The sequence below is a fragment of the Budorcas taxicolor genome, chromosome 16 (assembly GCF_023091745.1).
Source record: "Budorcas taxicolor isolate Tak-1 chromosome 16, Takin1.1, whole genome shotgun sequence".
Classification (NCBI taxonomy): domain Eukaryota; kingdom Metazoa; phylum Chordata; class Mammalia; order Artiodactyla; family Bovidae; genus Budorcas; species Budorcas taxicolor.
In genome coordinates, this window is record NC_068925.1 from 48,300,635 (window position 1) to 48,324,461 (window position 23,827).

General features: G+C 45.2%; 1 protein-coding gene across 1 annotated transcript in view; it reads left to right on the forward strand.

Moving 5' to 3' along the window:
• The window catches only part of NPHP4 (nephrocystin 4), a 138,389-nt gene that overhangs the window by 82,125 nt on the left and 32,437 nt on the right, over positions 1 to 23,827 (forward strand). Inside the window, exons 13-15 of the mRNA XM_052653950.1 lie at positions 82 to 230; positions 387 to 578; positions 1,015 to 1,202. Of these exons, the coding sequence (XP_052509910.1) occupies positions 82 to 230; positions 387 to 578; positions 1,015 to 1,202 (529 nt within the window). The remainder of the gene's footprint in view (positions 1 to 81; positions 231 to 386; positions 579 to 1,014; positions 1,203 to 23,827) is intronic.

Sequence of the window (23,827 nt, forward strand, 5' to 3'; positions counted from 1 at the left end):
CCATGAGCCCCACGTCCAGCTTCCTTGGTTACGGGTGGGGCTTCTTGTTGGCCTCACCTGGGGCCCCACTGTATTTGGCAGGCGTTCCCCTTGGAGGGCAGGATCTCTCACCTGGAGGCTGACCTGAGCCAGACAGCCTTAGCCCTGGGAACGTCCGCTGCTGACCACTTGCAGGAACTGCCTTTCACACCCGTGCATGCCCCGATCATTGCAGGAACCCAGACCAGGAGGTGAGGAGCAGGTCTGGGAGGGACCCCAGGCAAGCATTGTGCATCAAGACCCTGTGACTCCCTGAACAGCAGGCTTTCCCAGAGAGGTGACTGTCCGGGTCCCGCCCCTCGGTTGGCCTTCTCGTGGAGGCTGGCTCAGGGGGCCATCCATTCCAGCTCTGGAGGGAAGCTGTCACGGGCCTCCCTGGCACTGCTGCAGTCCGCTGGCTTTCCCGAGATTCTGGATGCCAACAAGCAACCAGCTGAGGCTGTGAGCCCTACAGACCCTGTGAAGTTCAGCCCTCAGAAGGAAGAATCGGACTGTCTACAAGGCAATGAGATAGTGCTGCAGTTTCTTGCCTTTAGCAGGTAAATTCTTGATTATTTTGTCTGTTACTCTTTACCTGGCTTTTGCATTTCTTGCATTGAGGGAAAGCTTCCATGTGGTTCTGACCCGGCAGAAACCTATGATCAAGTCTTAGCGATTACGGAATGCTCTGTGTCTTTGTTTCAGTCTGGCTGGGACCCACCCCCAGCCATTTCCAAATGCTATAAACTCTGCTTTACCCGGTCGCCTATGGTCCTTAGTCACAACATGGACAGCGTGTTGCCTGGTCCTTGGGTGCTGGTGTAGCCCCGAGGGCAGGGCCGTCCATCACGCCTGAAAGGGGACTTCCCAGAGGGTTCCCAGACATTACGGTGTGGCTGCTGTGGGGGTGGAGGAGGTGGTCTCCCCGCAAGCGTGTGATGAAAGCCCAGTTCTCTGCTGGGATGCCTGGTTGACTCGGGGTGTTGTTGGATCCAGGGTGCCTCAGGATGAGCAGGCAGCGCCATGGCCTCAGACTGTGTACTTCACGTTCCAGTTCTACCGCTTCCCACCCGAGACCACACCACGGCTGCAGCTCGTGGAGCTGGCCGATGCGGGGAGGACCAGCTCTGCCTCCCTGTCGCACATCCTCGCCCAGATCCAGAAGGATGGCTCCTTTGATGCCGGTGAGCCTGGGGGTCCGGCATACAGAGAACCCAGTGCTGAGCTCTGTCTGTGAGTTTTATTAATTAAAACATGCTGAAAAATGAAAAACTTCAAACAGGTACAGAATTTGAGTGACTAGTATAATGAATAATCAGTGCTCCTGCCAATTAGCTCCGACGATTGTCAATGACATCCCACCCAGACCCCTCCCCAAACCGGGGCTATCTGAACCATAGCCTAGACATATAATTTCATCTCTAGATGTTCTCTTATGTGTATCTAAAAAAGTAGAGTCTTTAAAAAAAAAGCCTTTTAGCTTTAACCATTAAAAAAATTTTATTATTTAGTTGAAGCATGCGGGATCTTTGATCTTCATTGCAGCATGCTTGCTAAGTCTCTTCAGTCATGTCCAACTCTTTGCAGTCCTAGGGACTGTAGCCTGCCAAGCTCCTCTGCAGCATGTGGGATCTTTAGTTGAGCAATGCAAACTCTTAGTTGTGGCTTGCAGGACCTAGTTCCCTGACCAGGGATTGAACCCAGGCCCTCTGCATTGGGAGCACGGAGTCTTAGACACTGGACCACCTGGGAAGTCCCTAGAGTCTTTTTGTTTTTTGAGAAACAGAAACTCAATAATATTACCCCACTCAAAAAAGAATGATGATTTAATATTAGCAAATATCTAGCCAATGTTAAGACTTCCCCAATAACTTCATAAAAATTTTTAGTAGTTTGTTCAAATCAAGACCTGAGGTCCATATGTTGGGAAGGTGTGCCTCTCGAGTCTCTTTCTGCCTGTAGTTGTCATCACCTTCCCATCTCTGCTTTTTCATTTTAGTTTATTTGTTGAAGTCATAGAGTTGCTGGCCCCCTAGAGCCTCCCAGAGCCTGCACTTTGGTTTCAAGGCTCAGTGGTGGCTTCTGCAGTGTTCCTGTCGTCCCTGTTTCTCCTGGAAATTGGAGTGAGATCTAGCTGCAAGGGCAGATGCATGCTCTTCGTATGGGGCAAAGAGTCTTTGTCACTGGTGGTGTGTCCCCATCTCTGCTGACACCTGGTTACTTCTTATACTACTTCTGGAATACTTCTTCATTTATCAGCCAGAATGCTTCCTTAAAAAGAAACTTCTCCTCATCAACTATTTGGTTATCTAGAGGTGCAATTCATATAAGGAAGCCAAAATAGTGCATGTTTCCCCCTTTATTTGCTGATTTTCAAAGTAACCAGACAGTTACCAGTATCCTTCAAAGACGGCTCCAATGGCCTTTTTTTTTTTTTCCTCATATCATTATAAACTAATGGATTTACACTGCAGTGGATTGGAATATACCAATTATGTTGTTGTCTTTGGCCAGTCACATGGCTCATAAGGGACAGAGCTGAGGTCTGAACCACCACTGCCTCTTGAGTAGAAGGTAACAGGTGGAGAAAGGTGTGTTAAAATGTTAAATGAAAGTAGCTTAACAATATTAACGTCAGACAAAAGTGACAAGGCAAATGCATTGCTGGGAATCAAGAAACCTATTAAATAATAATCGAGAGTAATTCACTAGGAAAGATGACTCTCAGTCCGTGAACTTCCAACAGACACAACCTCCAAATATGAAGGACTAGTTAATGGACTTTATAGGGAGAAGCTGACAAACCTATAATCATAGATTTTGATACATTTCTCTCAGTGAATTGATAGATAAAGCAGAAAAAATTAATGATGATATTATACAGTTTAGAAAGGTGGTATTATAAAACCTGTATAACCAATTTAGAGAACATACATTATTTTCAGGTATACTTTAAAACTTATACAAACTGATTATTTATAGATATATGTATATATCTTAGGTCACCAAGCAGGTATTGTCATATACGTAATCTAATTTTACAGCACTCTTTGTCATACCTCAAGGTCAGAAATCATCATTCATTACCTTTCCCCCAGAAGGCTCCAAACTGCTGGATTTTTGAATTTTAAAATATACTTCTAATTTTCCCATAGGTCAATAAAGAAATCAATATAGAGATGACTGTTTAAAACTGAATGAAAAAATGATATTGTACATCAAAACTAATAAGTAAAATGGCAGTTACAGGGAAATTTGCAGCTTTAAATGCTTATATTGGGAATGAAGAAAGTATCTTTCTTAAAAGTTAATTTTTAATGGAGTAGCATTGCTTTCAGAAAAGGTGATGGCACCCCACTCCACTACTCTTGCTTGGAGAATCCCATGGACAGAGGAGCCTGGTAGGCTGCAGTCCATGGGGTCGCGAAGAGTCGGACATGACTGAGCGACTTCACTTTCATTATTCACTTTCATGCATTGGAGAAGGAAATGGCAACCCACTCCAGTGTTCTTGCCTGGAGAATCCCAGGAACGGCGGAGCTTGGTGGGCTGCTGTCTATGGGGTCGCACAGAGTTGGACACGACTGAAGCGACTTAGCAGCAGCAGCAGCAGTGTTGCTTTGCAATGTTGTTAGTTTCTACAGTACAGCAAAGTGAATCAGCCATACATATACACATATCTCCTCTTTTTGGATTTCCTTCCCACTTAGGTTACCACAGAGCACTGAGCCTCCTGGGGGAAAGGCCGTGAATGATTTCTGACCTTGAGGTAGGACAGTCAAAGAATGCTGTAAAATTAGATTAGGTGTATGGCAATACCTGCTTGGTGACCTAAGGTGTATACACATATCAATGAATAATCAGTTTTTATATAAGACCATCTTTCTAAATAAAGAAATATCTTATTGCCAAATTCAGACTTAAATTGAAGAAAGTAGGGAAAATCACTAGACCATTCAGGTATGACCTGAATCAAATCCCTTACAATTATACAGTGGAAGTGAGAAATAGATTCAAGGGATTAGATCTGATAGAGTGCCTGAAGAACTATGGATGAAGGTTCATGACCTTGTACAGGAGGCAGTGATCAAGACCATCCCCAAGAAAAAGAAATGCAAAAGGGCAAAATGGTTGTCTGAGGAGACCTTACAAATAGCTGAGAAAAGAAGAGAAGAGAAAGGCAAAGGAGAAAAGGAAAGATATACCCTTCTGAATGCAGAGTTCCAGAGAACAGCAAGGAGTGATAAGAAAGCCTTCCTCAATGATCAGTGCAAAGAAATAGAGGAAAGCAATAGGATGGGAAAGACTAGAGATCTCTTCAAGAAAATTAAAGATACCAAGGGAACATTTTATGCAAAGATGGGCACATAAAGGACAGAAATGGGATGGACCTAACAGAAGCAGAAGATATTAAGAAGAGGTGGCAAGAATACACAGAAGAACTATACAAAAAAGGTCTTCATGACCCAGATAATCATGATGGTGTGATTACTCACCTAGAGCCAGACATCCTGGAATGTGAAGTCAACTGGTCCTTAGTAAGCATCACTATGAACAAAGCTAGTGGAGGTGATGGAATTCCAGTTGAGCTATTTAAAATCCTAAAGGATGATGCTGTGAAAGTGCTGCACTCAATATGCCAACAAATATGGAAAACTCAGCAGTGGCCACAGGACTGGAAAAGGTCAGTTTTCATCCCAATCCCAAAGAAAGGCAATGCCAAAGAATGTTCAAACTACCACACAATTGCACTCATCTCACATGCTAGTAAAGTAATGCTCAAAATTCTCCAAGTGAGAGACTTCAGTAGTACATGAATTGTAAACTTTCAGATGTTCAAACTGGATTTAGAAAAGGCAGAGGAACCAGAGATCAAATTGCCAACATCTGTTGGATCATTGAAAAAGCAAAAGAATTCCAGAAAAACATCTATTTCTGCTTTATTGATTATACCAAAGCCTTTGACTTTGTGGATCACAACAAACTGTGGAAAATTCTTCAAGAGATGGGAATACCAGACCACCTGACCTGCCTCTTGAGTAATCTGTATGCAGGTCAAGAAGCAACAGTTAGAACTGGACATGGAACAACAGACTGGTTCTAAATTGGGAAAGGAATACATCAAGGCAGTATATTGTCACCCTGCTTATTTAACTTCTATGCAGAGTACATCATGCGAAATGCAGAGCTCGATGAAGCACAAACTGGAATTAAGATTGCTGGGAGAAATATCAATAACCTCAGATACACAGATGACACCACCCTTATGGCAGAAAGTGAAGAGAAAGTAAAGAACCTCTTGATGAAAGTGAAAGAGGAGAGTGAAAAAGCTGTCTTAAAACTCAACATTCAAAAGACTAAGATCATGTCATCTGGTCCCATCACTTCATACAAATAGATGGGGAAACAATGGAAACAGTCAGAGACTTTATTTTCTTGAGCTCCAAAATCACTGCAGATGGTGACTGCAGCCATGAAATTAAAAGACACTTGCTCCTTGGAAGAAAAGCTATGACCAAACTAGACTGCATATTAAAAAGCAGAGACATTACTTTGCCAACAAGGTCTGTATAGGCAAGGCTATGGTTTTTCCAGTAGTCATGGATGGATGTGACAGTTGGACCATAAAGAAAGCTGAGCACCAAAGAATCGATGTTTGGAGTTCCTTGGACTGAAAGGAGATCAAACCAGTCAGTCCTAAAGGAAATCAGTCCTGAATATTCATTGGAAGGACTGATGCTGAAGCTGAAACTCGAATACTTTGGCCACCTGATTCGAAGAAGTGACGCATTGAAAAAGATTCTGATGCTGGGAAAGATTGAAGGTGGGAGGAGAAGGGGATGACAGAGGATGAGATGGTTGGATGGCGTCACTGACTCGATGCCATGAGTCTAAGCAAGCTCCAGAAGTTGGTGATGGACAGGGAAGCCTGGCGTGCTGCAGTCCATGGGTGCAAAGAGTCAGACACGACTGAGTGGACTGAACTGAATTGTTCAGCTCAGGAAGTTTGGTGGGGAAAAAAAAAGTAAAACAGAATAAACCGAATAAAAGTAGAAGGAAAGAAATTTAAAAATGAGTATAAATGGTTGGAAAACAAAGAAGTAGTGCGAAGGGTCGGCCAGATTGTTAGGCGCTAGGGCTCATGGGTACAAGGTGATGCTCTGCTCCCTTCTCCAAGGTCAGCATCAGTGGGGAGTGTCAGAGCAGGTGTGGGGTGGCACTAGTCTGAAAGCCAGGCTTGCTGACCCCCCATCAGGTGAGTGTCAGGGAGAGGTCAGGCTGGCAGCCGCTGTCAGCCTTGATCCTTGGGGCAGAGCTGCTGCCCCCCTTTGCCTGTGGACCACAGCATCCTCTCTTCCTGTGGATAAATCTGAAAAGAATAGTCAGGGGAAAGGGTGAGCAGCTCGGGCCCTGTTCTTTCTGCCAAACCCACTAGCCTGTGAGCTAATTTTGCTCTGGGGAGGGGTGTGTGCTGGGCAGAGGGTGGGCACAGGAGGCCCCTTTGTGGAGAGGTGGGGCTGGGAAAGGATGGGCTCCTGCAACCTTCTTGCATTTCATTCTCTCTACCCCTTGAGCTTAACTGTTGAGGGTATGGTCAGTGGGGGTGTGGCCTTCCTTGTGGGAGTAGTCATCATGGGGGAGGTTTCCCAGCCTCCCTGGGACCACTTCTCCCAAACCAACCATCTTTCCTTTGCCTGTCCTTCAGGACCAGTGGTGGATAGTTTATATAGCTTATGTCCTCAGAAGGCTTTGAATTGGACCAGAATAATGCATAGATTTCAAGGCTCCTCTGCACCCGTTGCTGAGAATTCATTCCCTGTTTCCCATTCTAAGTTCTATCCAGTCCCTTGATCCAGTTTAGCTCATCAGAGATTCTGCTGTGAGGTTAAATGATAGCCTGAAGATAATTCAATAAAAAAGGCCAGTCACTTAGAGGTGCTCCTGATTTGACTATAAACCCCTTTCCATTAGGAATTGCCCAGAGAGAAATTAGTCCAAAAATTAAATTTCCCTGCAAGTGGAAGTCCAAAGAAATTAAACTCCAAAATCAAATTTTTCTTGTCAGGGTGAATTAAAATTCAAAGTCTAAAATTAATCTTCAAGTCCAGAAAGGCTTTACAATTTCTTATACAGCTGAGTCTCGGCGAAAGATGCCTCTGACGGGGCAGGTCTGGGCTTCTTCCTTCAGCAGCTTGAACTCAGGGGTCCTCTGTGGATGCCCCTCAAGGCTCCAGAGGTTGTGCTGGTTGAGCACTGGCACTTTCATGGCCCTCACTTAAGACTTGTTTTCTTTTGTTGTTGAAATATTGGGTTGGTCCAAGAGTTTGTTCAGACTTTTCCCACCAGATGTTATGGAAAAAAGCTATGACGCTTTTTGGCCAACCTAATATAGCATGCCTGCCACAAAGTGCACTGTTCCATGGATTTTATAAAATTGATAGATTTTATTTGTCAGAGCAGTTTTAGATTTATAGAGAAAGTGAGCAGATAGTCAGGAGTCCCCATATACTTCCTGTCCCCGTCAATTCAGTTTAGTTCAGTTGCTCAGTTGTGTCTGACTCTTTGCAACCCCATGGACTGCAAGCATGCCAGGCTAACTCCCGAAGCTTGCTCAAACTCATGTCCATCGAGTTGATGATGCCATCGAACCATATCATCCTGTCGTCCCCTTCTCTTGGCTTCAGTGTTTCCCAGCATCGAGGTCTTTTCCAGTGAGTCAGTTCTTCACTTCAGGTGGCCAAAGTATTGAAATTTCAGCTTCAGCATCCGTCCTTCCAATGAATATTCAGGACTGATTTCATTTAGGACTGACTGGTTTCATCTCCTTGCAGTCCAAGGGACTCTCATCAGTCTTCTCCAACACCACAGTTCAGAGCATTGTTTTTTCGGCACTCAGCTTTCTTTATGGTCCATCTCTCACATCTATACATGACTACTGGAAAACCCATGGCTTTGACTAGATGGACCTTTGTCAGCTTTGGTAGCGTCTCTGCTTTTTAACACACTGTCTAGGTTGGTCATAGTTTTTCTTCCAAGGAGCAAGCGTCTTTTAATTTCATGGCTGCAGTCACCATCTGCAGTGATTTTGACAGACCAAAATAAGTCTGTCACAGTTTCCATTGTTTCCCTATCTATTGCCATGAAATGATCCTGAGCCTGCCCGAGAGGCTCCCCCATTAGTAACATCTTACATTTATGTGGTACCCCTTTGTTATAATTGATGAACTAATATTGATACACTGTTGCTAACCAAAGCTCATAGTTTACCTTAAGGTTTACTCTTGGTGTTGTACATTCTATGGATTTTGACAAATGTATATATCCACTGTTACCATATCAACCAGGGTAATTTCACTGCCTGAAACATCCCAGGTGCTCCACCCTGTCTGCTCCTGATCCCTTTACTGTCTCCATAGTTGTGCCTTTTCTAGGATATCATACAGATGAAACTATATAGCATATACTTTTTCAGATGGCTTCTTTTGCTAAGTAATACACATTTAAGATTCTTCCATGTCTTTTTGTGGCTTGATAGCTCATTTATTTTCAGCACTGAATAATACTCTGTGGTCTGGATGTACCTCAGTTTACTTATCCATTCATCTACTGAAAGATGTCTTGGTTGCTTCCAATTTTTGGCAATTATGACAGAATTGCTATACAGTAAATCCCCTACATACAAAATACAAACAAGTTCCATTCTGAGACCACCTTTTAAGGCCAACAGAATTATCCTAGATACCCAGCCAACACAATCAGCTGTACACTACTCTACCGTAACAGGTTTATAATACTTTTCACACAATACATAAAAAACAAACATAAAAAAATCAAGAAGACATTTAAAATCTACAATACAGTACAATAGTACAGCACAACAGCTGCTACACAGGCTGGCATCGAGTGAACAGTCAAGAAGAGTTACCGACTGGTGGAGGCGGGGAGGCGGGAGACAGTAGAGCTGAGGGAGCATCAGCAGTAGGAGACAGAGGGCAAGCTGTGCTCTCACTCACGCCTGAAACAGATGGAAGCACAGCCACATCCTTGAAAGTTTGCAACTTGAAGGTTCATATGTGGGTGACTTACTGTAAACTGCCGGGGTCCAGCCTCGGTGGATCCAGGGAATTTGAAGCAGAGACGGCGTCGGCAAGGAAAAACTTATTTATTTAGAAATATAAAGAGATATTAGGAAAGAATAGTGTAGTAGGAAAATTAGTGGAGAAAAGAGGCTGAATAACTTGGTTTACGTGGAAAACCAATAAAGTTCCAAGACAAGGAACTTGCACCATATACGTAGGCCACCGGCGCCCGCTTGAATAGCGGAGGGTGCCCCGCCTTGGGCTGTCTCTCATGTGGGTCTTAGAAGCCAGGGCAAATAAGTAGACACAGTGAGCCTCCACACTCCAGATAGGAATTCAGCCAGAAAAGGGAGAAAAGAACGACATGGGGGAGCCAAGCATCGGTGCCAGACTCACAACTTTATTTTCAAGAGCAGCTTATATACCCCAAGTTGTACATAAAGAAATAATGGAATATGCAGAGTTATGCAGGGGCAGCAGTCCTGACCCCCTATTGAGACCAGGCTTTCCTCTTGCATACCTTCTCGTATACAAAAGGTCTCAGGTGGTTTACATTATCTTCTGGCCAAGAGGCCTGTTAACATTTTTATGGCTCTCTTCCTAGATAAATGTTTATCAACCAGAAAAATCTTTTTCTCTTGAAGTGTTTTTTCTTTGATTTGCATCACCCTCAAAGTACTAAATACAGTTACATTCCTGTAGAACAAAGGTGCAGTGGGTTATAACAAAGAAAGTACTTAAAGATCTAATGTTGCTAATACCAGGGCTACTGCCTGTTTTTTCTATATACCAACTATATATACAAATAAAAGATATGAAAACTTGGCAGCAAGTATTGGCTCAACAAATGAAACCCTTAATCAGTCCTATTCTAATGATTTTGACTCCTCGGAAGCCCCTACATTCCTAGGATGTGTTAAGCTTCCTGTGCCTCTCACAGTCGGTCGGGAGGCCGCAAACAATCACATGCACAGCTGTTAAGAGTCCTGCAGGCAGGCTAGAAAGCCATCAGAGGGGTTTTTGGATTGAAACACTCTTATTATGCCCAGGAGACTTATTATCTAAAAGCTCTAAATTAACTTTTTCCAGAAAAAGGTGGTTGGGGGACAGCCCCCTGTTAATGTCAGAAGAGTAGGTGGAAAGCATAACACAGTAAAGCAGGCAGACTCTGGTTTTGGGGGGTAGATGCTTGGGAACAGGGGGTCTCCTGAGGCTCGATCCCTCCTTTGCGTACGCCGAGCCTCCTCCCTCATGACCTTTGCCACAGGCGGCCTTCCTCACGCTGGCTCCCGGCAGTAAACATTTTTGTTCAGGATTTTGTGTGGACAACCATTTTCAACTCATTTGGGTAAATACCTTGGAGCCCAACTGATGCATCATATGGGCTTCCCTTGTGGCTCAGACATTAAAGAATCTGCCTGCAATGTGGGAGACCTGGGTTTGATCCCTGGGTTGGGAAGATAACCCTGGAGAAGGGAATGGCTACCCTTTCCAGTATTCTTGCCTGGAAAGTTCCATGGACAGAGGAGCCTGATGGGCTATGATCTGTGGGGTCACAAAGAGTTGGACACAACTGAGCAAGTAACACACGCACATATTAAAAGTAGGTTAAGTTTTGAGAGAAACTGCTCAGCTGTCTTCCATGTAGCTGCACCTTGTTGCATTCTCATCAGCAGTGAGTGAGAGCTCCTGGTGCTTCACATCCTTGCCGACATTTGACGTCATCAGTATCCTGTGTTTGGGCTGTCCAAGCAGGTCTGTCATGGTTGTGGTTGTTGTTTAGTTGCTCAGTTGTGTCCCACTCTTTGTGACCTCACCAGACTCTTCTGTCTGTGGAATTCTCCAGGCAAGAGTACTGGAGTGGGTTGCTATTTCCTCCTCCAGGGGATCTTCCCGACCCAGGGATTGAACCCTGGTCTCCTGCATCGACATGTGGATTCTTTACCACTGAGCCACCCGGGAAGCCCACGTAGGGTAGCTCATTATTTTAATTATGATTCCCGCATGATGGTTGTTGTAATGTGTCTTTCCATCTACTTACTTGCTATCTGTATATCTTCTTTGGTGAGATATCTGTTTAGATCTTTAGCCCATTTTTATTTTGGGTTGTTTATTTTCTTATTTGTTGTGTCTTAAGAGTTCTTTCCTACTTTTGCATTCCAGTCCCCTATAATGAAAAGGGCATCTTTTTTGGGTGTTAGCTCCAGAAGGTCTTGTAGGTCTTCATAAAACCGTTTAACTTCAGCTTCTTCAGCATTACTGGTTGGGGCATAGACTTGAATTACTGTGATATTGCATGGTTTGCCTTGGAAACAAACAGAGATCATTTGGTCGTTTTTGAGATTGCATCTGAGTATTGCATTTTGGACTCTTGTTGACTATGATGGCTATTCCATTTCTTCTAAGGAATTCTTGCCCACAGTAGTAGATATAATGGTCATCTGAGTTAAATTCACCCATTCCTGTCTATTTTAGTTCACTGATTCCTAAAATGTCGATGTTCACTCTTGCCATCTTTTGTTTGACCACTTCCAATTTGCCTTGATTCATGAATCTAACATTCCAGGTTCCTATGCAATATTGCTCTTTACAGCATCAGACTTTACTTCCATCACCAGTCACATCCACAGCTGGATGTTGTTTTTGCTTTGGCTGCATCTCCTCATTCTTTCTGGAGTTATTTCTCCACTAATCTCCAGTAGCATATTGGGCACCTACCAACCTGGGGAGTTCATCTTTCAGTGTCCTATGTTTTTGTCTTTTCACACTGTTCATGGGGTTCTCAAGGCCAGAATACTGAAGTGGTTTGGCATTTCCTTCTCCAGGTAGGAAGTCAAGAGATACCTGAAGTAACAGGGAAATTTGGCCTTGGAGTACAAAACGAAGCAGGTCAAAGGCTAACAGTTTTGCCAAGAGAATGCACTGGTCATAGTAAACACCCTGTTCCAACAACACAAGAGACAACTTTACACATGGACAGCACCAGATGGTCAGTAACGAAATCAGATTGATCATATTCTTTGCAGCCAAAGATGGAGAAACTCTATACAATCAGCAAAAACAAGACTGGGAGCTGACTGTGAACCAGAACATGAACTGCTTATTGCCAAATTAAGACTTAAATTGAAGAAAGTAGGGAAAACCACTAGACCATTCAGATATGACCTAAATAAAATCCCTTATGATTATACAGTGGAAGTGAGAAATAGACTTAAGGGACTAGATCTGATAGACTTCAGTGCCTGAAGAACTATGGACAGAAGTTCTTTACATTGTACAGGAGGCAGTGATCAAGACCATCCCTAAGAAAAAGAAATGCAAAAAGGCAATATGGTTGTCTGAGGAGGCCTTACAAATAGCTGAGAAAAGATGAGAAGAGAAAGACAAAGGAGAAAAGGAAAGATATACCCATTTGAATGCAGAGTTCCAAAGAACAGCAAGGAGAGATAAGAAAGCCTTCCTCAGTGATCAATGCAAAGAAAAGAGGAAAACAACAGAATGGGACAGACTAGAGCTCTCTTCAAGAGAATTAGAGATACCAAGGGAACATTTCATGCAAAGATGGGCACATAAAGGACAGAAATGGGATGGACCTAACAGAAGCAGAAGATATTAGGAAGAGGTGGCAAGAATACACAGAAGAACTATACAAAAAAGGTCTTCATGACCCAGATAACCATGATGGTGTGATCACTCACCTAGAGCCAGACATTTTGGAATGCAAAGTCAAGTGGGTCTTAGGAAGCATCAGTACGAACAAAGCTAGTAGAGGTGATGGATTTTCAGTTGAGCTATTTCATATCCTAAAAGATGATGGTGTGAAAGTGCTGCACTCAATATGCCAGCAAATTTTTATAACTCAGCAGTGGCCACAGGACTGGAAAAGGTCAGTTTTCATCCCAATCCCAAAGAAAGGCAATGCCAAAGAATGTTCAAAGTATGGCACAATTACACTCATCTCACACGCTAGTAAAGTATGCTCAAAATTCTCCAAGTGGGGCTTCAACAGTTTGTGAACTGTGAACTTCCAGACGTTCAAGCTGAGTTTAGAAAAGGCAGAGGAACCAGAGATCAAACTGCCAGTATCTGTTGGATCAGTGAAAAAGCAAGAGAATTTCAGAAAAAACATCTGCTTTATTAACTACGCCAAAGCATTTGACTGTGTTTATCACAACAAACTGTGGAAAATTCTTCAAGAGACAGGAATACCAGACCACCTTACCTCCCTTCTGAGAAGTCTGTATGCAGGTCAAGAAGCAACAGCTAGGACCAGCCATAGAACAATAGACTGGTTCCAAATTGGGAACGGAGTACATCAAGGCGGTATATTGTCACCCTGCTTATTTAACTTATATGCAGAGCACATCATGCGAAATGCAGGGCTCGATGAAGCACAAGCTGGAATCAAGATTGCTGGGAGAAATAGCCTCAGATATGCAGATGACACCACCCTTATGGCAGAAAGTGAAGAGGAACTGAAGAGCTTCTTGATGAAGGTGAAAGAGGAGAGTGAAAAAGTTGGCTTAAAGCTCAACATTCAGAAAACGAAGATCATGGCATCTGGTCCCATCGCTTCATGGGAAATAGATGGGGAAACAGTGGAAACAGTGACAGACATTATTTTTTTGGGCTCCAACATCACTGCAGATGGTGACTGCAGCCATGAAATTAAAAGACACTTGCTGCTTGGAAGAAAAGCTATGACCAACCTAGACAGCATATTATAAAGCAGAGACATTACCTTGCCAAGAAAGTTCCATCTAGTTAAAGCTATGATTTTTCCAGTAATCATGTATGGATGTGAGAGTTGTACCATCGAGAAGGCTGAATGCTGAAGAATTGATGCTTTTGAACTGTGTTGTTGGAGAAGACTCTTGAGAGTCCCTTTGTCTGCAAGGAGATCAAACCAGTCCATCCTAAAGGAAATCAATCCTGAATATTCATTGGAAGGACTGATGCTGAAGCTGAAACTCCAATACTTTGGCCACCTGGTGCGAAGAAGTGACTCATTGGAAAAGTCCCTGATGCTGGGAAAGATTGAAGGTGAGAGGAGAAGGGGATGATAGAGGACGAGATGGTTGTATGGCATCACCAACTTGATGGACACGAGTTTGAGTAAGCTCCAGGAGTTGGTGATGGACAGGGAAGCCTGGCATGTTGCACTTAATGGGGTTACAAAGAGTCAGGCACAACTGGGTGACTGAACTGAACTGAACTGAACTGTAGTTGAAGCACTGAATAATTAATGCTTTTGAATTGTGATGCTGGAGGAGACTCTTGAGAGTCCCTTGGACTGCAAGGAGATCAAACCAGTCAATCCTAAAGGAAATCAACCTTGAATAGTCATTGGAAGGACTTAACGCTGAAGTTCCAATACTTTGGTCACCTGATGTGAAGAGCCGATTCATTGGAAAAGACTCTAATAGTAGGAAAGATGGAAGGCAAAAGGAGAAGGGGTTGGCAGAGGATGAGATGGTTGAATGGCAATACTGACTCAATGGACATGAATCTGAGCAACCTCCGGGAGATAGTGCAGGACAGAAGAGCCTGGCATGCTGCAGTCCATGGGGTCGCAGAGAGCCAGACACGACTTAGCAACTGAACAACAACAACAAGGGTAGCTGCTGTTCTATCATTCTAGATCAGTTTTATCAGTTGTTTGAACTTAAAGAGGAGCATATTGTATGTACCTTTGGAATCTAACTTCTTTCACTCAGCCTTATGTCTGAGATTCATGCATGTTGCTGTATATAGTGGTAGCTTATCTGTGGTCTTGGCTGTATAGAAACACATCATTGGAATATTCCACAGGGCTTACCCGTTCTGCTGTTCACAGTCTGTTGAATCATTTCCAGGTTTTGGCTCTTTTGAATACTACTATGATGAACATTTGTAAAAATTGTGAAGTGACCAGCACAAGTCTAGGTAACATCTATCATCAAACATATGAATCTTAAAATTCTTTTAATCCTTGTGTGAGAACTTTTACAATATACTCTCTCAGCAACTTTCAAATGCGCAATATGGTGTTATTAACTACAGTCAACATGATGTCCACTGCATCCCCATGAGTTACTTATTTTATACCTGGAAGTTCGTACCTTTTAACCCCTTTACCCATTTCACCTACCCACTCCCCCCTGCCCCCCCAACCCAACCTCTCGCAACTACCAGTCTGTTGTCTGTATTTAACAAGCCTGATTTTTTTTTTTTTTTAAAGATTTCACATATAAGTGAGATCATATGGCATATGTCTCAAACCCACATCTCTTGCATCTCCTGCGTTGGCAGGGGGGGTTCTTTACCACTAGCACCACATGGGAACCCCCTGATCCATCCACATTGTTGCAAATGACAAGATTGCCTTCTTTTTTAATGGCTGAATAATATTTCACATGTATACATAACATGTTTTCTTTCTTTTGAGGCATTTATTTTCTTATTTGGCTGCTCTGGGTCTTAGCTACGACACACAGGGTCTTCATTGCGATGCACAGGCTGCTCCCCAGTCGTGATGTGGGCTGCAGGGCCCATCAGCTCAGTAGTTGTGTCGCACGGGCTTAGGGCCCTGCGGCATGTGAGATCTCAGCTCCCTGACCAGGGCTTGAATCCACAGCCCCTGCACTGGAAGGTGGATTCTCAGCCACTGCACCACCAGGGAAGTTCCCACACCACGTTTTCTTTATCTGTTCATCCACAGATGGACACTCAGGTTTCTTCCACATCTTGGCTATTGTAAATAATGCTACAGGGAACATGAGGCTGCAGAATATTTTCGAGTTAGTGTTCTTTTTTTAATTTTCTTTGGTTAAATACCCAAGAGTGGGACTGCTGGTTCATATGGTAATTCTATTTTTAAGTTTTTTGAGGAACCTCCACAGAGCTTTCATAGTAGCTCTACCAAGTTACATTCCCAGCAATAGTAGATGAGGGTCCCCCTTTCTCCATGCCCTCTCCAGTACTGGAGATCAATCTTTTGGTGCATCCGCGTTGTTCTGTGCCTGGGACTGAAGTCACTGGGTCTCTGGCAGCATAGGTCTAGCTTTGGTGGGTTCCGCAAGCAGCTTACACACCCACTGGAGTAGATGCCTTGTCTGAACCACCTGTGTCCTTCCAATTGTGGAGTGTGTGTGGTTCTGTTTTTCTCTTTCACAGTCCTGGTGGGTGCCGGCATCTCCCTGTGTACAGCCTCCCGGATGACCGATGACCTTCCACACACCATCGCCTTAGGCTGATCCTCTTTTGAAGTGCTTTGCCCACTTTTCATTGTGCTGTCTGTTTTTCAGTTTGTAGGTGTTATGTGTATATCCTGATACCAGTCCTTCTTGAGATGTTACAAATAGCTCCTCCCCCTCTGTGCCTTGCCTTTGATTCTGTTAATGGTGTCTTTTGGTTAACAGTAGTTTTCCATTAAGTTCAGTTTATCAGTCTTTTTCTTAATGTATAGATTTCTTAAGTTGCGGGCTTCCCAGGTGGCGCTAGTGGTAAAGAATCTTACCTGTCAATGCAGGAAACACAAGAGTTATCGGTTCAATCCCTGGGCCGGAAAGATCCCCTGGAGAAGAAAATGGCAACCCATGTCAGTAATCTTGCCTGGAAAAGTCCATGGACAGAGAAGCCTGGCATGCTACAGTCCACGGGGTCATAAGAGTCATAAGTCCATGGGGACATGACTGAGCAGACAGCACACCTAAGCTGCACTCCAAAATGAGTCTGTCTACACAAAGTTTTGAAGATACACTCTGTGTTGTCTTCTTGAAACCTTTTTATATATTCACATCTAGAATCCATCTGGAATTGATTTTGTGTATCCCGTGAGGTGGGGGTGGAGGTTTGTGACCTTCATAAAGATTCCAGAGAGTTAATAGGACATAAAAGGTTTTAAAAAGCAGGGAATCTGTACCCACCAAGCTTGAAAAGTGAGTCATTCCTCAACCTTGAATAGTTGTCTTAAGCAAAATGATGTTCCCAGGATCCAAAGTTTGGTTTTGCCAAAGACGAAAGCAGAGACTCAGGGGTGAATGAGGGCAGAGGGACAAAGCCTTGGTCTCAGCTCCGCCACACAACTGCTATTTCTTGGATGGCTGGACCCACTTATGGAAAGCAGCATTCGAGACGTTGTTGTCTCTGGGCAAAGACTGGACGTTTACAGTCTTGGCAGCCCCAACCGCTGGTTCTCATGGAGGGCACCGCTTCCTCTCAAGGTCTGCGTCCTGGTCTCTAGAGTCCATGACGTGGTCCCTAGTGGGCAGCTCTCAGCAGGCTCATGAGGTCCTAGAGTAGGAATCACAGCTTGTTGAACCTGGGGCCCGTGGGCCTGGCGGCTGCCTCTGCCACACTATCCATTGTTCTATATTGTGAGAAGAATTTCTTTTTGTTTCTTCTTTTTCTTCATGAGTGGGGTGTGCCTCTGGAGTTTCCTCTCTTACTACCGTCCCCTCTCCTTTCAGGAAGCTTCCCCTGAGTCCTTGGCCATTTTGTCTGCCTGTGTTGGCCCTCGTCCTTCTGCACCACATGCATGGGACTGTCTTTCCTTGTTACTCCCCTTGCTTCCTTGTCCAGGCTGTTGTCTCTCTAACCTGCTTATCTCAGTGGGATTTGCATCTAGTGGGATTTTCCTTAGTGTGAGGGCCGGAGTCCGGGTCAGCCAAGAGCATCCTCTGTCCTAAAGAACTCACGTTCATCTTCCTATCCCTGGGTTGTCATGGCCGGGGGCATCTCCCACCAGACCAGTGTCCGGGACTACCTTGCTCTCCTCTTCATTGCTGAAAGTGTGAACCCTTTGACCCCTTTCCACCATTTCCTGCCTTCTTTTCTGTGTTTCCTTTGAGAGTCCTAATCTTGCGTCCCCACTTACAGAAGTTGCATCAGTGCGATTGGGAATGCCTGCTTTATCTATGTGTTCATTCCCTCTCCCTTGCCACACCAAATCAGTTGAAAGTAAAGTACAGGCATGATGACACTACCTTTAAATAAATACAGTGATCTGCATTACTTAAAAGTAAGGATGCCCTTTTCTGTGCACACAGTTCTATCTTAAGATGATAAGAATTTCATAATCAAAATTTCCCATTTCCCCACTCAAGTCCATTATAGCTATTTTTTGTTCTGACATCCAGTTCAGCGAAGTAAAGTGAAAGTCACTCAGTCGTGTCTGACTCTTTGCGACCCCGTGGATATACAGTCCATGGAATTCTCCAGACTGGAATACTGGAGTGTGTAGCCTTTCCCTTCTCCAAGAGATCTTCCCAACTCAGGGATTGAACCCAGGTCTCCCGCACTGCAGGCGGATTCTTTACCAGCTGAGCCACCAGGGAAGCCCAACATCCAGTCCAGGTCCAGGTATTATTGGCAATCATCTCTTTAGTCTCTGCGTCAAGGCTTGTCCCCTGCATTCTTTGATGACGGTGCCTTTTTGAAGAGACCAAGCGATTCGTAGAATGTCCCGTGTTCTGCGTGTGTCTGCTTGTTTCCGCACCTAGCTGTCGACCTGCTTTGTCCCCAGCAGGTCTTGTCCGCTGGCTGGGCGAGGGCTGAAGGCTCCGTCCCTCTTTGGATTTGGTGTGAACACGTCATGGTTGAAGGCTCGTGCTGCACATGCATCCCATCGAAGGCACCAAGCTCAGTCTCTCACTGTGGGGGTGCTCTTGTGAGCACTTCCTTGGGGCACCCTCCCAGATGTCTCCAGTAGGAAGAGGGAGGCGCTTCCATTTGCGCTTGGAAGATTCTTGGGGGCTGTTCTTTGGTTCCTTGTGAATATTTGATCCCTACAGCCTCTTTTCTGACTGTGCTGACATCCTTGGCTGTGCTTTGCCTGAATCAGCTATTTAATGAAACTTTCCAAAGGGCTTACCTGGTGGCTCAGATGGTAAAGAATCTGCCTGCAATGCAGGAGACCTGGGTTTGATCCCTGGGTCAGGAAGATCCCCTGGAGAAAGGAATGGCTACCTACTCTAGTATTCTTGCCTGGAGAATCCTATGGACAGAGGAGCCTGGTGGGCTACAGTCCATGGGGTTGCAAAGTGTTGGACGAGACCAAGCGACTAACACTTTCACTTTTGAAATGGTAATTCTTCTAATGCTAGCATTTGGTTTCCCTTTATTAGCTGACATTCTTCTATAGAGACTTTCTTTCGTCAACCAATGGTGAACTACATCTATATCCTCCAAAAAAGACAGAACAGATGTTTAATACTTTCCCTTTAATTTCTAATTTTCAGAGTAGCAACTTACTGTAACAGTTACTCCAGTAGTAACAGTTGATGTTTTATATGTCTGGCTCTTTGTTTTGTCTTTGGGGTAGCACTCAGATCCCTCAGGTGTTTATTTATTCATTATTGCTAGTTTTTGATGCCCTAATTTCTCCCCATTTGGCCAGTGGTAGCCCTTCTGGTTGGCCTGGGTCTGTTGACACACTCTGGTTGGACTTGGCTGGGGCCTCGCTTTTTGGAGCAAAAGTCTCCTGTTCCCTGGGTCTCCTGTTTCTCCTGGGAGCCTGGCACCCACACTGTAAATGCTTGCTAGATAGAGGCCATGACCCAGATGTTTTGATCTGGATCTCAACTGCTTCTAGGCCTTTCCTTGGGCAGAGTTGAGGCATATATTAAAACATGACTTCACTTTGACATTTCTAATTCAAATTTAGAGGTTTTTCCTTAAAATATTTTATTTGTATCTCTTTCCTCTTAATGTGACTACAAACAATATATGGCTGGTGAAAGTTCTGTGGTCCTGGGCTGTGTCCCACAGGATGCAGAGTCAGTTAGTGCAGCCAAAAGCGCGTGCTGTTCCCAATTCGATGTTCAATCAAATTGCCTGTTTCGGTTTGTTTTCAGTTTTCTGTTTGCTTTCTTTCCTTGCTTTCTTTGGTTTTTGGCTGTGGCATGTGAGTTGAGGCTCTTAGTTCCCTGATCAGGGATTGAACCCATGCCATGGCAGTGAAAGCAGCGTGTCCTGACCACGAGATGGCTGAGGAGTTCCCAGCTTTCTTTCTTTTTTGTTTTAATCTGTTGGAATATTTACATGGCTCAAAACATAAAACCATAGTTGAATATACACTCAAAGCTCCCTCCCATCATCATCCCCTTAGATGGTCCCCACCTGCTCAGCCTCGTGGAGGCAACCTGGCTTCTAGTTTATGGCTTAAGCAAGTATTTATATTTTTATTTTTCCTTTTTTCATCTTCAAAAAGTAGCATACCAAATACATGCATTCAGCATGGAAAGTTAACTTTCCATTCTCCCGAGTTCTACTCCATGTGAAATCACCTGCGTTGTTTTTACAGCTACATTGTCCTGTGTTGGGTGCACATCCTGTGGTTTATTCAACCATCATCCCACTGATGGAGGTTTGGGTCTTTCCAGAGTTCTGCTGTTTCAGACAATGAGGCAATGAGCAGCTCTGTGTTTCTGGGGTTTTCTGTGTTTGAAGGTGTGTTTTGGGGCAGATTGCTGGCAGTGGGTAGGATTGAACCTCTCCTCTGTTAGCCTCCCCCACAGAATGGGTTGCTACACTTTTAAATGTGAGTATTTGTTTCTTCGTCTGCATCAGGTCTCAGCTGCAGCACCCAGGATTGCCAGTCTTTGTCTTGGCCGGCGGGATCTTTAGCTGTGTCGTGTGGACTCTTAGTTGTAGCCTGTGGTATCTAGTTCCCTGCCAGCGACCGAACCTGGGCCCCCTGCATTAGGAGCCCAGAGTCTTAGCCATGGACCCCCAGGGAAGTCCCAGGTTGCTACACTTCAGGATTTTTATAATCTCATTGATGTGAGATGAATGGAGTTGAATGTCTTTTGTCAATAGCAGCACATTTCCATTACATTTTTCTATCAGATTTTTCATTTCTTTTGTCCTATTTCGGGAACTCTGTTAGGAGGACTAGCCTGTTGCCTGTGATGTAAATCGCCAATACGATTTCTACTTTGTTGTTTGTCTTTTTGCTTTGCTTAGGGTGGGTTTTGCCATGTAAAGGTGTTTCTTTCCTGTAGTCTAATGCATCAGTATTTTGTTGCTTCTAGAGTCCTGAGTCATAGATGCAAGGGCTTTCTCTCCTCTGTAAGAGATTGGTGCATGCTTTCTTCTGGGACGTGTAGGTTTCATTTCTCACATGTAGATTTCTGATCTCTGTGCAGTTTATCCTGCTGTGTGATGGCAGATTTGGATTGGCTTTATCTCTTCCCAAATGTCTTTCCGATTGACCCGGCACTATTTATTAAAAGGTTTGTCTTTTCCCCCAGTAACTTGAGAGCCACACTTATCATATACCATTTTTTAAAAAATGATTCAGTGTCATTTGGGATTTTCTTGCTTGTTCCATTAGCCCAGAGGTTGGCAAACTATTTTAAGGGCCAGAACAAAATATTTTAGACTTTCTGGCTTTACATATGATCTCTGTGTAATCATTTTCTTCTTTGTTTTCCTCAACACTTAAAAAAAAGCCATTCTTATTTATTTCTTATTTACTGTTGGCTGTGTTGGGTCTTTGTAGCTGCACGTGGGCTTTCTCTAGTTGCAGTGAGCAGGCACTCCTCTTTGCTGTGGTATGCAGGCTTCTCACTGCGGTGGCTTCTCTTGTTGAGGAGCACAGGCTCTAGGGTGCTCGGGCTGCAGTAGTTGTGGCTCCTGAGCTTCATTGCCCTTTAGCATGTGAAATCTTTGTGGACCAGGGATTGAATCCGTGTCCCCTGCATTGGCAGGCGGAGTCTTTACTACTGGACCATCAGTAAAGTCCTGTAAAAGCCATTCTTAGCTCATGGGGGGTTGGCCTGTGAGCCGTAATTTACCAGACTGTTAGAATGTCTAGGCATGAAGGTCACACTGTTTATCAGAGGCGTTACATTGCTATTCCTTGCGTGGTTCTCCTGGACATTCTTGCTGGTTTGGTTTCCCAGGTAAACTTGTCGGACTCCTCACTGGAGTTCTGGAGCATTCACGGATGAATGGTGGGGATATCTGCCCTCACAGGATGGGAGCTGACCTTCCCCAGGAACGGGGATGTCTTTCCATCCACTTATTTTGGCTTCCCTGTCTTCTGAAGACACGTAAGTGTACCTCAAACAGGTTTTTCTATTTTTCTTATTTTCTAATCAATTAAAGTTTGCATTTACCTTTGTATTACCTTCTTTCTACTGTTTTGGAGGTGTTCTCTATAGTTATTTGTTGCTTAATTCATTTACTGTAATTCTTTGGTTCTTGGGATATAAAATCTTGAAGGTGCAGCAAGGATCCTACCTGGGCTGGGGCGTGGTGTTTGTGACAGGGTGAGGGAGCTAAGCCTGGGAGCCTGAAGTGCCACTGCCCCTGGGAGTCAGTGGTCAGTTTCTCTGCAGACTTTTGAGTGGGATGGAGATGATGCAGGGCTCTTTAATGGGTGCTTTGGCACTGCCATGGGATGGACTACAGGGAGCTTGGGACTCAGGAAAGGCCACCAAGGAGCCAGTTGTCTGAACTGAACAGGAGTGAAGGGGTCCAAGCCTACCATAGGGAGGAGTTGGGAATGTCCAGCACAAGGGGGCCTTGGGCTGCCCCCAGATAAGGATGCCTTCTATGTGTGACACTCAGCACACTGTCAGCTCTGGGCTCGGTGTGTCACCTGAGACCATGAGCCCCATCAAGGCAGGGGCCTGTCCATCCTGTCCCCCCACATGACCCCACACAGGGCCCTGGGCATGTACTGCATGTGAATTCATGGTTGTGTTGAGAAGACTTGCCTGCCGAAGGGATGTGGTGATGATGGAGCCCAGCTGGGGTGTTGGGAGGATATGGTGCCTGGTGGCAGCTTGGGTTGATGCAAGGAGGATCTGGCTGAGGAAGAGGATGCAGGGTCCATCTGGGATGGGCTGCATTCAGGCACAAGTGCAAGTCTAGGTGAAGGGTCAGTGGGGCTGGGGGTGTTGAAGGTGAGTGTGGAGGGCCCCCGGGGAAGGGTGTCTGTGGTGTCATTTGGGAGGTCAGCCCACACAGTTTGTGTCCTGGAGCTAGCAGTCTGACCAGTGTAGGGGTCAGTGCTTCTTATGCTCCTTCTCTGCAGCCCAGGGGACCCAGCAGGTGGGTGCTACCTGGTGCTGTGAACTTGACCTTCCACATTGCCTGGTCCTCTTTCTAGTCCCCAGGGCACCTGGATGAGCAGCCTCAGGGTGGGTGTCATGAGACTGACCCGATGCCCAGGCTGCTTAGCTCTTGGAGCTGGCTGGTGGGGCTGGGGCAGGGCAGCAGGGTCCTTGACCTCCATTGGCCCTGTGAGTTGCTCTGGTCACTGGAGATGGGACACTGGGGCCTGGCCTGCCATGTATGGCATCATTCCCAACCCCTCCCATGGCCTCTGTCCTGCTGCTCGATGCACTGTCCTGCTCAGCACTGCCCGGGGCGGGGGGTGGGGGTGGGTGGGCGGTGCTTCTGGCTGGAGCCAGGACCACGTGTCTGGACCTTTCTTTGTGTTCCCTGGGCCCATCAGGACCACCCCTATTCCCCCTCAGCCCCCAGTGGGTGCTGTCCTGACCTGCTTCATTGCTCCCACTGCCCTGGCCTTGAGGAGAGTGGAGGGGGCGCTATGTGGGTGCCCATGGGCTGAGGCGGCTGCAGGGGGTGAGGGTCTAAGCCTGCCCGGGCAGCTCAGGCTGCTGAGTGAACATCTGCCTTCCTCCCCAGGTTTTGTTGTTGTGCAGTCACTGAGTCATGTCTGACTCTTTGTGACCCCTTGGCGGGACTGCAGCCCACCAAGCCTCCCCAGTCCT